Source organism: Polypterus senegalus, chromosome 16, assembly GCF_016835505.1.
Source record: "Polypterus senegalus isolate Bchr_013 chromosome 16, ASM1683550v1, whole genome shotgun sequence".
NCBI lineage: Eukaryota > Metazoa > Chordata > Cladistia > Polypteriformes > Polypteridae > Polypterus > Polypterus senegalus.
This window is the reverse complement of record NC_053169.1, coordinates 55,557,825-55,570,394: the sequence shown is the minus strand read 5'-3', so window position 1 is coordinate 55,570,394 and position 12,570 is coordinate 55,557,825. Positions and strand designations below refer to the sequence as shown.

Genomic DNA, 12,570 nt, shown 5'->3' with positions numbered 1-12,570 from the left:
GATGTACACTGCAAAAAATGCATACGCAAAAACTAGACAAAAAAACTTTAAATGAGAGTTGTTTTGCTTTTATTTAGCAAAAAAATCTGCCAATGGGGTAAGCAAAATTTACTTGACAAGATTTCTCAAACCATGCTAAATAATTGTAAATACAAGTTTTTTGACAAGTCAATAATTCTTACAATAAGGAAAAAAAGATTTAACGTCATGATATAAGTACATTTCACTTGCTTAGATTTCGTTTTTTTTTGCAGTGTACGTACTTATTTCCAGGTTTCATTTCGAAATTCTACGCGTAACAGTCATAACGATTGACAACGTTCGCCATGTTGAACTTTCTTATTTATGGCCCCATCTTCTCGGAATTTGGTAGGTGGCTTCCCTGCGCTAACCAAAACCGATGTACGTACTTATTTCGGTGGTATGATGCCACTGTCGGTCGCCATATTGAACTTTTCAACGGTCTTTGTTACTTATGGGCCAATCTTGAAGAAATTTGGTACGTGGGTTCCCAACGCTAACTGAATCCTACTTACGTACATTTATACATCCATAGCCTGCAGCTCGGTCACCGTGTGAGGCAGCGTTGGGTCTCCCATCCCAACGCCTGCCACATTGTTAGCTGCCTGCCTATATAAGGCCGTCCATCGCTCCGGTCTCTTCATTCCCTTCCTTGCTTCGCCACGGGATTCACGTCTCTCCCTGCTGATAACTGCAGCCTTTTTATTGTTCATTTATTCCGATTAAAGTTATTGTGTAGGTATTTTAGACTTACTTTACATATGTACAGGTACACATTTCCTTTATCATTACAACCGTACCCCCCATTAACATGTCTATCGAGGTGATCACCATCGATCAAAGAACTGTCACTTACCGAGTGGTTTCCATGCCTGGAGATGGCACCTACCTTTTCCATTCTCTTTGTTACATATTGCATGGCCATATCACTCACTCACTCACTCACTCACTCACTCTTGATATCCGGAGGAACATTGTGTCTTGTGTATTGAATGACTGGGACAGGTTCAAGGTGTGGACTGATGATGATACAGAAGATAATTATACTACACTGGAGCACTATAAGAGTGAAATGCTTAAGCCCTTCACCTATGCATCTGCATGTGAGTTGACGGCTGCCGCTGAATTGTTCGGTTGTCACTTTCAAGTGTACCGAAATGGCCAAATATTTTACACCTTTCGACAATCGCCAATGCCTCTTAAACATCTTAGATCGACAGGTGACGATTTCAGTAGTTGACACTTTGATGTTTATGAATGTTTAAACTCTCAAAAGCTGGATGTGAAGTTATCGATGAAACCGGTTGTATACTTATAACGCTTGACAGATGACAAATGTCTCTTCAACACAAGTCCTACAAATACTGTTGTAATTGAAACAAACCATGAAACTCAAACTGATTATGACAGCAGCAATCCAAGCTGTGAGATTTGAGACAAGATTACTGTTCACATGGCCAACTGTACGTTGCATGCTTAAGAGTAAACTCAGCGCACAGCTTGGTCATATTACAACCGGAGGGCCGAACTCACAATGTGGTATACAAAGAGATTCTTAACAAATAATTATTGTATAATTTAGGTATATTTTCCCTGTTTAAAAAGGTTTAATTTTCTTCTTAATAAAAATTTTAAGGCAGTACTTCGCCGCTGCGAAGCGCGAGTATTTTGCTAGTATTAAAATATAAGTAACAAAGGCAAAGGTAAGATCAGATGGCCCGGGAGGACAGAAAAAAACATAAACAAAACTCCATTTATGCTGGAGAAAAAAAAAACAAAATCTGCGGGGGTTCCACTGGGCATTCTACCTGACATAAATGTTCATAAATCAGTCTTCTTGGTTTTCAGGCTTCACATAGTTGTAATTGGTGATGTTAGCCTTGTGGACCACTGAGACCCCCACTTTCAATCCATCAACATAGGGCACTTCATGGTGCCTTGATCAGATGGCGATGGTGCAGATTGCCACTGCAGAAGAACCGGAAAAAACAGCAGATAATAATGGGGATAAGTACAGATTGTGTATCCCTGAAGAATATGATAATTCTATGCCCATACAGTCTATTAGGAAATGCAACTCAATAAACAAAAGGTTGATTATTCAAAAGCTCTGTAGAACACAAATAAGCTCAGAGGAGCACAAAGATACAGAAGACCATGCTTTCAAAAAAGGCAGTACCAAAAAGAAACCAAATCCCATCACAAATTGAACGAGTAGTAGAAATACAAAGCAAAGATGTCAACCAAATCAAAAAAAAAAAAATCACAAAAACACAAAGTAAAGAAAGAATCACAACAAACACTCAGAAACTCTCGAGCACAATCAAATAAACCATAAGAAACTGTGAGTTGCCACTGTCTTTTATAGGGCTGAGGCCTGTCCTCTGAGGTGATGGGCAGGTGGCCCCGCCTCCTGGAGGACAACCCACAAGACATATGGAACATAATACAGGGATAGACAAAATTAAATCCGTAGAATAATACAATAATAAAAAAAAATGATAAAAACTAAAGAATCAAAAATGAGCTTAAAGAGTAAAACAGGAATTTGATCCTCCAGCCAAAGAAGGATCCCTGGCTGTAGTAAAACATAGTGGGCCTGTTGCTTTTTTACCCAGACAGTGCTTAGATAACATTAAGAAGGGCAACAGAATGCCAGGCTATATAGCGCCTTGATGTGTGGAGTACAAGTCCAAGGAGGTTATGATGATGCTTTCTAACTTACTGGTGAGGCCTCATCTGGAGGCCTGTGTGCAGGTCTGGTAGTAGCACTTGAGCAGTGCTAAAGAAAGTCCAGAGAAGAGCGACAAGGTATGAGCTGTGAGGGGAGATTGAAGGAGTTGAATGGTTTCAGTTTAAACAAAATGAGATTAAGATGAGACTTGATTGAAGTGTTTAAAAGTATGAAGGAATTAGTCCAGCGGATCGAAACGATGACTTTAAAATGAGCTCATCAAGAACACGGGGACACAGTTGGAAAGTTGCTAAGGGTAAATTTTGCACAAACCTTAGGAAAGTTTTTCTTCACTAAAGAACCACAGACAAATAGAACAAGTGACCAAGTAGTGTGGTAGGCAGTTGGACTTTAGTGACTTTCAAATTTCAAATTGATGTTATTTTGGAGAAATTAAGTGAATAAGATTAGTGAGCTTTGTTGGGCTGAATGGCCTGTACTCATTAAATGTTTTCTAATGATCTAATATTCTAATATCAAATAAAGGAAACATTAAAAAAAATCAGGATTCCAAACAAAAGTTCAAGGCACCAAAAAAAAAAAATAAATCCACAACATCACTAACATCTATAAAGGAAAAAAAGCTAAATGCCTTTACAGTACCTGGATGTAAGCTTACCTGTGAGGACTGAGAAGTGAGGATTTAGGATTTCAAGTGATGTTAGTGGAGTTTCATTTTAGGAAAACATTTTGGATTTCTCACGGGGTTTTCTAACTTTCTTCGGCTTCATGTTCTTGTTAGGTCTTTCTCCAAATCCTCTTCTGGTTTGCCTGGGTGGCCTGCTACAGTATTTTCCATCCTGTAGCAGGTATGGTCAAGTGAAAGAAATGCAAATCACCAAATGAATATGTTGGGGCATCAACCTGGTTGTCCCCGTTTCATTTCAACAAAAATATTTCAAACAAACAAACAAACAAAAATTAGGGCCGCTCTGCACACCAACATAAAGGCTTCCAAAGTGGACTGCCGTCACACTAGGCCTTTCGTAATGCAGTCGGGAAGGAACTTCATCCTGTGTTGGGCATTGGGCAAGGCGGAACACCACCTCCTGTCAGCAGTGGGATTTATAACTGGTGGACTAGGAGGGGCAGAGTCAGCTGGCCTCAGTGGGCGTCGAACCGCATCTTCCTTGTTGTCACCTACAATGCACATCTTGAAGCACTTTCAAAAAATATAAAAGAACTTCAGCCAATGCTACACAATGACGAAACATTAAAAAATGTATTAACCTGCAGCAACTAATTGTCTGAAGCTCCCTAATTGAACCAACTGAAAATGGCACAACTCCCTGCCTACAGAAAGATATACCTAAAGAAAATGTGCTCACATTTATAATACAGACCGTGTACCACACTGCCAACTAGAACATCGCATAAAGGGATCATTTTCCTGCAGATCATCTAATGTGGTCTACCTCATTCTCTGTATGAAATGTCCTGACACTGCACTGTGTGTGGGAGAGACTGGACAAACACTCCGCCAGAAAATGAATTCACACAGGTTCCACATCTAGCACAGCAACACAGATGTTCCTGTAGCGGCCCACTTCAACAGCCATGGACACTGTGAGAGGGGCATTAAAGTCATAGTGCTTATGGTCAACTTCAGAACACAGTAAGAGAGAAAAGAATGGGAAGATAAACTTGTGCTAAAATTTAACACATTTCAACAGAGTTTGAATAAAGACAAGAGTTTTATGGCCAGGTATGAGGATTGTTTGCATGTCTCAGACTGACACCGACAACCTGTCTAAAGAATCAGAATCATCAGAAACTTCAGAAGACTTTGTTGGACAGTTATCTTATACAAAGATCTTCACTGTACATTGGTCTCCTGTTTTGCTAAATGAATCTCAGCCTGAAGAGGTCTATTAATTTTTTACATTTAAGATGTCTCACTTAAATGTTTTCCAATGTTGTGTCTGTCCTGGTGTCTATATATATATATATAAACACAGGGAACTCCAGTTTCTATATTACATTTTGCCTGAAGAAGGGGCCTGAGTTGCCTCGAAAGCTTGCATATTGTAATCTTTTTTAGTTAGCCAATAAAAGGTGTCATTCTGCTTAACTTCTCACTACATCCATAATGGCTAATACAGTACAACACCCTAGTACTAAATATATTTTAAAAAGTCTCCCGTCTGAGTAAGAAATGATCCGCCATCCCGGCTGAGGTGCCTGTCCTTCCTCTCAGCCACATTCACAGATGACGATAAATGGATGGTGTGAACCCGGCCCGGACACAGACAGGCGGACATGTTGTTCTTCAAACCACCACACGTTTATTTACAAATATTTACAAGTATAATGGGTCACACAGACCCCAGTTAATGGTCACTCAGACCCAGTCACGTGCACAAAACCCCAAATTAGTCCTGGCCACACAATGCCTTGTCTTCGGGCCGCCTCCACAGCTCTCCTGAGCTTCGTCCTTCCTCCTCCCGACTCCAGCCTCGAATGAAGGGAGACGGCCCCTTTTATACATGACCCGGATGAGCTCCAGGTGCTTCTGACACTCCCCCATTGGAAGTGTCGGCTGTTCTCCCGGCAGCTCTCCGGGTATCCTCCAAAGTCTTCCCCCCAGTACTTCCGCCACACCAGGAAGGTAACAGGTCCCCAAGGCATTGGGGCGCCACCTGGCGGTGATCACGGGCCCCTACAGGGTGGAGCTTCCATGCCCTGTACCCGTGGCCCCCAGAGCGACCAGGAAGGCGACCCCCACGTGATCCAGGGTGGGCGCAGACCCACATCCGGTCCCTCATGGCATCCCGGCCAGGTCATGGCCCCTGGCATCCCTGACAATGGATATGCTGAAAGAATATAACTTGACATTTTTTATTTCTTTAGTGGGCTCTACTTCTAATTCATTTTATAAAAAAAATAGAACATTCTAAAGATTTAGACAAGAAGAGACCATTCAGTCCAATAAATCTCGCTAGTCCCATCTGGAAGGGATGGAATAGAATGGTTTTAGCAGAACTGTCCACATTGTGTCGCAATTTCGCATCTGTTTTGTATCTTAGACAATGTCAATTTCATACACGACAACTCACCGCCTTGTACCATTGTTGTTTTTCCCCAACCATTCACTGGCAGCACTTTCTTCTGTGATTCCACTGCCTACCTTGATTTACAGTTAATTACAGCTTTCTTGTTTTCTAAAAGTGGAGTGGCATGGTGGCCCAGTGCTGCCTGATGGGCTCCAGGTTTAAATCTCCTGTCCGGTGGCCTGTATGGACTTTCCTTCTTGTGTCCCTGCTTTACTTCTACATTCCCAAAAGGTGTATGTGTTGGGGGGGTTTGGGGTCGGGGTAGGTAAGTTGCCGACTCTTAATTGGATCCATGTGAGTGTATGTGTGTGTGTGCCCAGTGATGGACCAGTGCCCGGTCCAGTTGTGTTTACTGCTTTATGTCCGGCTGCTATTGAGATGGGCACTGCCCTCCACCTCCACCACCTCCACTACCTTAAATTGCATTAAGTGGGCTTGTGAATGTTCAGTATATTTTCCAAAAATATGCTGTTTTTTTCAGTGCTGTTCTTGGAAGTCTCCTCATATGAGTGAGTCATTTCTTTGGATGTTATGTTTTTAAAAGCTTCACAATTATTTTTTTTCTTGTTCTGTTTTCCTTTTCACTTGCCTGTCATGCCATATTTACCAGATGGTTCTCCATATTTGTTTGTATTTTACTGTGTTTGGAGTGTCTTGAGCTTTAAATAGCCTCAGCCCCCATAAGTGGAGATGTGTGTCTCAACATTATGAGTAACACAGTATGCTTCATCAGACTACTGCAAACAGTTTTTCACATTTCCATATGTTGACAGTGACAGAGTTGGGAGATGCCCAAGGCCTGGACTCACACAGTCCTTCTTTTATTTTACTGTATATGTTGCCTTTTATAGAGAACATCACCTTAAACTGATAAAGACTCAGTTCTAATCACTTATGGGGCTCACTTTCCTGAAAAATACACCACAGAAATGGAAGCTACAGATTCTGAAGCATTGATCATAAGGTTAGAACATTAGAACAATCTGAATGAGAACATGCCATTGAGCCTAACAAAGCTTGCCAGTCCTATCCACTTAATTCATCTGAAATAAAATATCAAGTCGAGTTTTGAAAGTCCCTAAAGTCCTGCTGTCTACCACACTACTTGGTCCCTTATTCCATGTGCCTATGGTTCTCTGTGTGAAGAAAAACTTTTTAAATTTACTCTTAACAAGTTTCCAACTGTGTCCCCGTGTTCTTGATGAACTCATTTTAAAGTCAGAGTCTCGATTCACTGCACAATTCCCTTCATAATTTTAAACACTTCAATCATGTCACCTCTTAATCTTCTTTTGTTTAAACTGTATAGGCTCAGCTTTTTAAATCATTCCTCATAACTCGTCCCCTGTAGCCCTGGAATCAGCCTCATTGCTCTTCTCTGGACCTTTTCCTAGCACTGCTGTGTCCTTTTTGTAGCCTGAAGACCAAAATTGCACACAGGACTCCAGTTGAGCAGAACCTTCTTGTGCTTGTACTCCATACATCAAGGTGCTATATAAGCTGACATTCTTTCTTAGTGGCTTCTGAACACTGTCTGCCAGTTGATAGTGTCGAGTCCACTAGATAGATAGATAGATAGATAGATAGATAGATAGATAGATAGATAGATAGATAGATAGATAGATAGATAGATAGATAGATAGATAGATAGATAGATAGATAGATAGATAGATAGATAGATAGATAGATAGATAGATAGATAGATAGATAGATAGATAGATAGATAGATAGATAGATACTTTATTAATCCCAAGGGGAAATTCACACTATGACTCCTAAGTCCTTCTCATAAGGTGGACTTTTGAATTTCAGACCTCCCATTGTGTATTACCTGTAATCCTTTACATTTACGGACATTAAATTTAATCTGTCACAAATCTGCCTAAGACTTTCTGCTGTCCAAATCTCTCCATGATGATTCAATGGATTCTCGATAATGTGCCAATTCTCATCGCTTGGCATCTACTCCTCCACACTACCTACATCCTACCTGAAAACACAAGCACATTATTTATTTATTTAAAATGCATGTGCCACAGACCGGCTATCTTTCAGACTACAAATGTTCTCTTCTCCCCTTTCTCATTCCTCCACTCTTCTCTGGACAAGATCAAGTGACTTCTTTTATCTTAGACCCAGTGATAGAACATAGTCCAATGGAAGCTCTTCAGTGTTGAGCAGAAGTCCCAGATAGCAGGGTTCATAAATCCTCACAGCACCCACTGGTGGCACCCCCAGAACCCAACACTGCTACCCATGCTAGAATCGATACTGGTGGGGTTGCCCAGGGATGCTGCCACCTAACGTGGGTGGTAAGTATCCCTTATTGGTTTTCTTCCTCCTTTCCTTATAAGATGGGTAATTTTCCTTGACTCAATCCTGCTGGGATGCCAGCATGCCTGTTTCCAAACTGGCATCTTCTGTCAACTTCCTGAGTAATTTGGAAACACCTTACATTTCTTCTTGTGCTTCCGATGGGCTGGCCTCCTGTCCAGGCAAGGATCCTTACCCTCTCCCAGCTGTTTTTTGTACACCACTCTATACGTTCATTTGTATTGAATGAGTATGAATTGTAGAACTGCAACTGGAAATTTAGAACACATGGAGGGTTCAGAGCATATGCGCTCTCTCGGCTCTCTCTCACTGCTCTCTTTCTTAGCCAAATACGTACCTTACCTATGTTTGTGTAAAGTACGCTGATGAGATATGAAACATAACCAGTAGTCAGTTTGCATGCTGCCAATTGAATAGTCAATAAGATATGGGTTCATATATTTGTAAATCTGACTCTGAAGGAGTCAGTGCCTCACCAGCCATGAACCTCACCACACGTCACTGGTATGAGGGGTGTGTGTGTATGTTTCACCTTGTGATGGACTGGCGTCCTGACCAGGGTTTGTTCCTGCCTTGCCCTCTATGCTAGCTGAATAGGCTCCAGCACCCCCCTGCGACCCTGTCCTGGATTAAGTGGATCAAAAAATGATTAACTATTCTTCTTCTTCTTCATGATTCCTGTTTCAGCCAGCATGTCTCCCCTGGCTGTGGTTCAAAGTTCTGTTTCTTGTTTGTTTTGTGTTATTTTATACCATTTGTATTAATGTTTATTATGTACATTTGTCTTTGTGATCGTTTATAAGTGCATGTGGCCTTGATTATGTCCCTTGTATTTTGTGGGAGGCTGCCAAGATCAGTTCATGGATTGCACTATGAGTCGAGTGTTTTTGGTGAATTTATGTGCTATTGCTTTGTTTTGATTGTTCTGGATTTTCGACCCTGTGCTGCTTTTTGACTGTTTTTAAAATGGTGCTTATTGATATTTTTTGAACCTCTGCTCCATTCTCGACCATGATTTTAGGTTCCGGATTGGGACTTTGTTTACTGTGTATTGTCTTGCCATTCAGACATCTTCTTCTGCTCTTCGGAGCTTTGGGGCTGGCACAGCCTTTTGTGTAAATAAACCTTTAATTTCTATTAAGATTCGCATCAGACCCTTTTGTTTCTAGTCGGGGTATTTTGACAGTGTTTCCCCCCCTCTAATGGGCAACCTTGGAATTGTTTTTGGTACCTATGCTTTCAGGTCTCCCAGGTTATGACAAACATGTATGTTCCTTTTGCAGACGTTATGTTAAATGGAAGCTACATTTTCAGTTAAACATATGAAAATCAGCCATCATAATTTATTTTTTTTATTTTCTTAGGAGAACGGCCTCAAAAAATCCATCCTGAAAGAGCTTTAAATTTGCCTTTGGGTGCTGAGTTCCTATCTAATAACATGTGGTAAGTACTGCGGGTTATCGGTTGACTAATCAAATTTTATTTTAGGTAGCTAGAGGGATTGACAGATAGTACTTTATTTATACTGTGACCTGTAGTGGGTGTTGCAATGTCCTAAACCCACCAACATAACTACACAACACAGTCCCGGGTTTGAATCAAAGGCGTTTATTTCACAGAATACCTCCACAGAGCCTCAGTTTCTTCCTTTCTGGGCCTCACAACAAACCAATCAGTTTCTCCTTCTCCACTTACCATGCAGTCTCATCCACCTCCTCCCACCTCTAACTACTGGGTGGTCAGAAGCAGCCCCCTTTTCTGCTGGACCCGAATAGTGTGAAGTAGGAAGCACTCCAGGGTCAGTTATGGCGCTTTTCCACTGCATAGTACGGCACAGCACGGTTCAGTACAGCTCACCTTGGTTCGGCTCAGTTCGGCTCGGTTTACGTTTCGACTGCAGTTTAGTACCGCTTTAGAGTGGGCGGGATTATTCACATGTCGTTATAGTTGCGCCGCCTCTACTGCCGTGACATCATCGTAAACGCGCCACAAACAAACACAACAATGGAGCCGTGTGTGCCCAAGAGCTTAGCGACCTCCTGAAAAACTTTTTCATTCCACGTCGCCCCATCCAGCTCTCGCTGGATCTGCTCCTCGGCTACCAACGAGAGGAACGTCTGTACTTCATCAATAGACCACGAAACAGCCATTTTTGGTTAAAACAAAATGGTGCGTCCGAACCTTCGCTGGCTGTGCTAAAAATCTAGCGGGTCTGTTGTGTCTCGTGTCGCAAGTTCAGTGACGCAGTAATGACGATTTTCTCCGGCCAACCAGTGACCAGCAGAGTTTACACGTCACGTTTTGGTAACGGTTCGGCGCGCTTGGAACCTCGGCTGAGGTGGTACTAAGAAAAGGACCAGGTACCAGGTACTGTTCCCAGTGGAAAACCCCCCAAAAGTGAGCTGAACTGAACCGTGTCGTGCCGTACTATGCAGTGGAAAAGCGCCTTTAGAAGACCCTGAAAGTAGGAACAGCCCTTCCAAGCAGGTGCCCCTGGAGCCCAGCAGGGCTGCCCCACAGGACTGCTACTCCCAGCATGCCCTGCAAGGTCATGACTGTGCATACTGGCCCAGGAATGGTGCCACCCAGTGCGTTAGAGCACATGTAAACTTGGGTGGCAGTCACTCCCCCTTGTCCATTCACTACATTGGCATCCCTGCCAGGTAAGAGTACAGGATTTATGTCATCCCAGTCCTGCTGTTCATCACAGTACCAAGAGTGAAACTGAACGTTTGACAGAAGTTCAAAAAATAATATAACAAGCAACAGTAGAAAAACAAGAGTCACAAGATGAAGGAAACTTCTGACTCGGCTAAATATAAGAGAGCAGTCCCAGTGAAGCACTATGAAGTTCTGTTGATGTAAGATCAAAGGACCCCCAGACTCATTTCTTGACACACTTCAGCTGAATGATTCGATTCAGAGAGAGGATGTGCAGCATTGTTTATAATGGCACTCAGGTTTGTTTTAATCCTCTCTTTTAGTATGACCGCCAGGGGATCCAGAGTGTGCCCCATAACTGAGCCTGTCCTTGTAAATAGCTTGTTAATTCGGTGGGCCTCTCTTGATGTGATGCTTTCAGCCCATCATACCACACGGGACATCACAAAGTTATAGAAGATGTGAAGGATGTCCCTTCCCACATTAAAGGAACTCAATGTCCTAAGGACGAAGACCCTGCTCTGCACTTTCTTCTGTAGTTCCTCTGTGTTACAAGACCAGTCCAACCTGTTATTGATGTCGATCCCCAAGTATTCGTAGAAGTGCACCACCCAGTGGCAGACCTACCATTTTGGGTCCCTGAAGCTTGAACTGTTATGAAACCTCTTTAATTTGAATGTTTATTCATTTACGGCTTGCCTATGTGATACTTTAATAACCTTTTCATTTTTATTTTAACTATTATTTTGTTTTGCATTACTCTATTATTATTTTTAAAAACCCCTTTTCATACAGTAGACATCCAACATTTTCAAGCAATGTGTACTATAGTCATTGCTGGGGCCCCTCCAGTATTAGGGGCCCTGGAGCTTTAGTTTCATTTGTTTCATAGTGGATTACCACCTGTACATTCACTCCCTGATTAGTGACCGGACATAGAGGGTCTTTGGTGTGGCAAAACTCAATAAGCAGTTCCTTGATTTGCTGATGTTAAGACGCAGAAAATTCTCAAAGTTCTCCCCCCTGACTCCTCTCCTCTGTCTCATGCCACCTTTTTCAAGACACCCCATGTGCAAAGTGTGCAGACGTTAGCACAAAATGACCTATAGCTGTACTGTTCCTTGATGAAACTATAAATAGTAATCCATTAAATAATACCTATAAAAAATTGGAAATGTCTTCTAGGGGAGCCTGAGGAGTGCTGAGGTTTTTCCTTGAATAACACGACTCCTTATCATATGGACCCTTATAATAAAATAATGAGGCAATGCATAATCTTGCATTGTGGGGCAATTGAAGCTAAACATTTGAGTTCACAGAAATCAATTTTGAAGTGTTCACCAACTACACTACATGACACTAACAAGCAGGGAATGTCCAGCAATGTGTTATGTTAAAAACCCATCAGCAGAGGGCACTCAATTGTTTTGTAATGGCTCAGTTTGTAGTCCCAGACATTTCCTTTTCTGCTTCATTTGACGTTACCTAAGCATCTACAGCATTCCCTTAAGGGTGAAACTCCGTGAGCTTGTTTAATTTTTTAGGCATGTGTAATTAGACATAATTTGGGTTTTGGGGGGGCTTAATTATCTGCAGAAAATGGTATGCCTAATGTAAACGTCTTAAGATTGAAGGCAGTTAAAGGAAGGCATGCTGGTCAGATCAGATGTCTACTGTGAGTTATTTCTCTGTTTTGGCTTCAAAATAGTGTGACCACTGCACCACAAAGGTTTATTTTACAATCTTGTGAATGTTTAAAGAAAACAG

At 41.9% G+C, this 12,570-nt stretch overlaps 1 protein-coding gene across 3 annotated transcripts in view; it reads left to right on the top strand.

Moving 5' to 3' along the window:
* The window catches only part of pcnx2 (pecanex 2), a 274,360-nt gene that overhangs the window by 47,428 nt on the left and 214,362 nt on the right, over positions 1-12,570 (top strand). For all 3 annotated transcript variants that reach the window (XM_039738452.1, XM_039738451.1, XM_039738453.1), the window contains one exon: positions 9,507-9,585. In XM_039738452.1, coding sequence (XP_039594386.1) covers positions 9,507-9,585 — 79 coding nt within the window. The remainder of the gene's footprint in view (positions 1-9,506; positions 9,586-12,570) is intronic.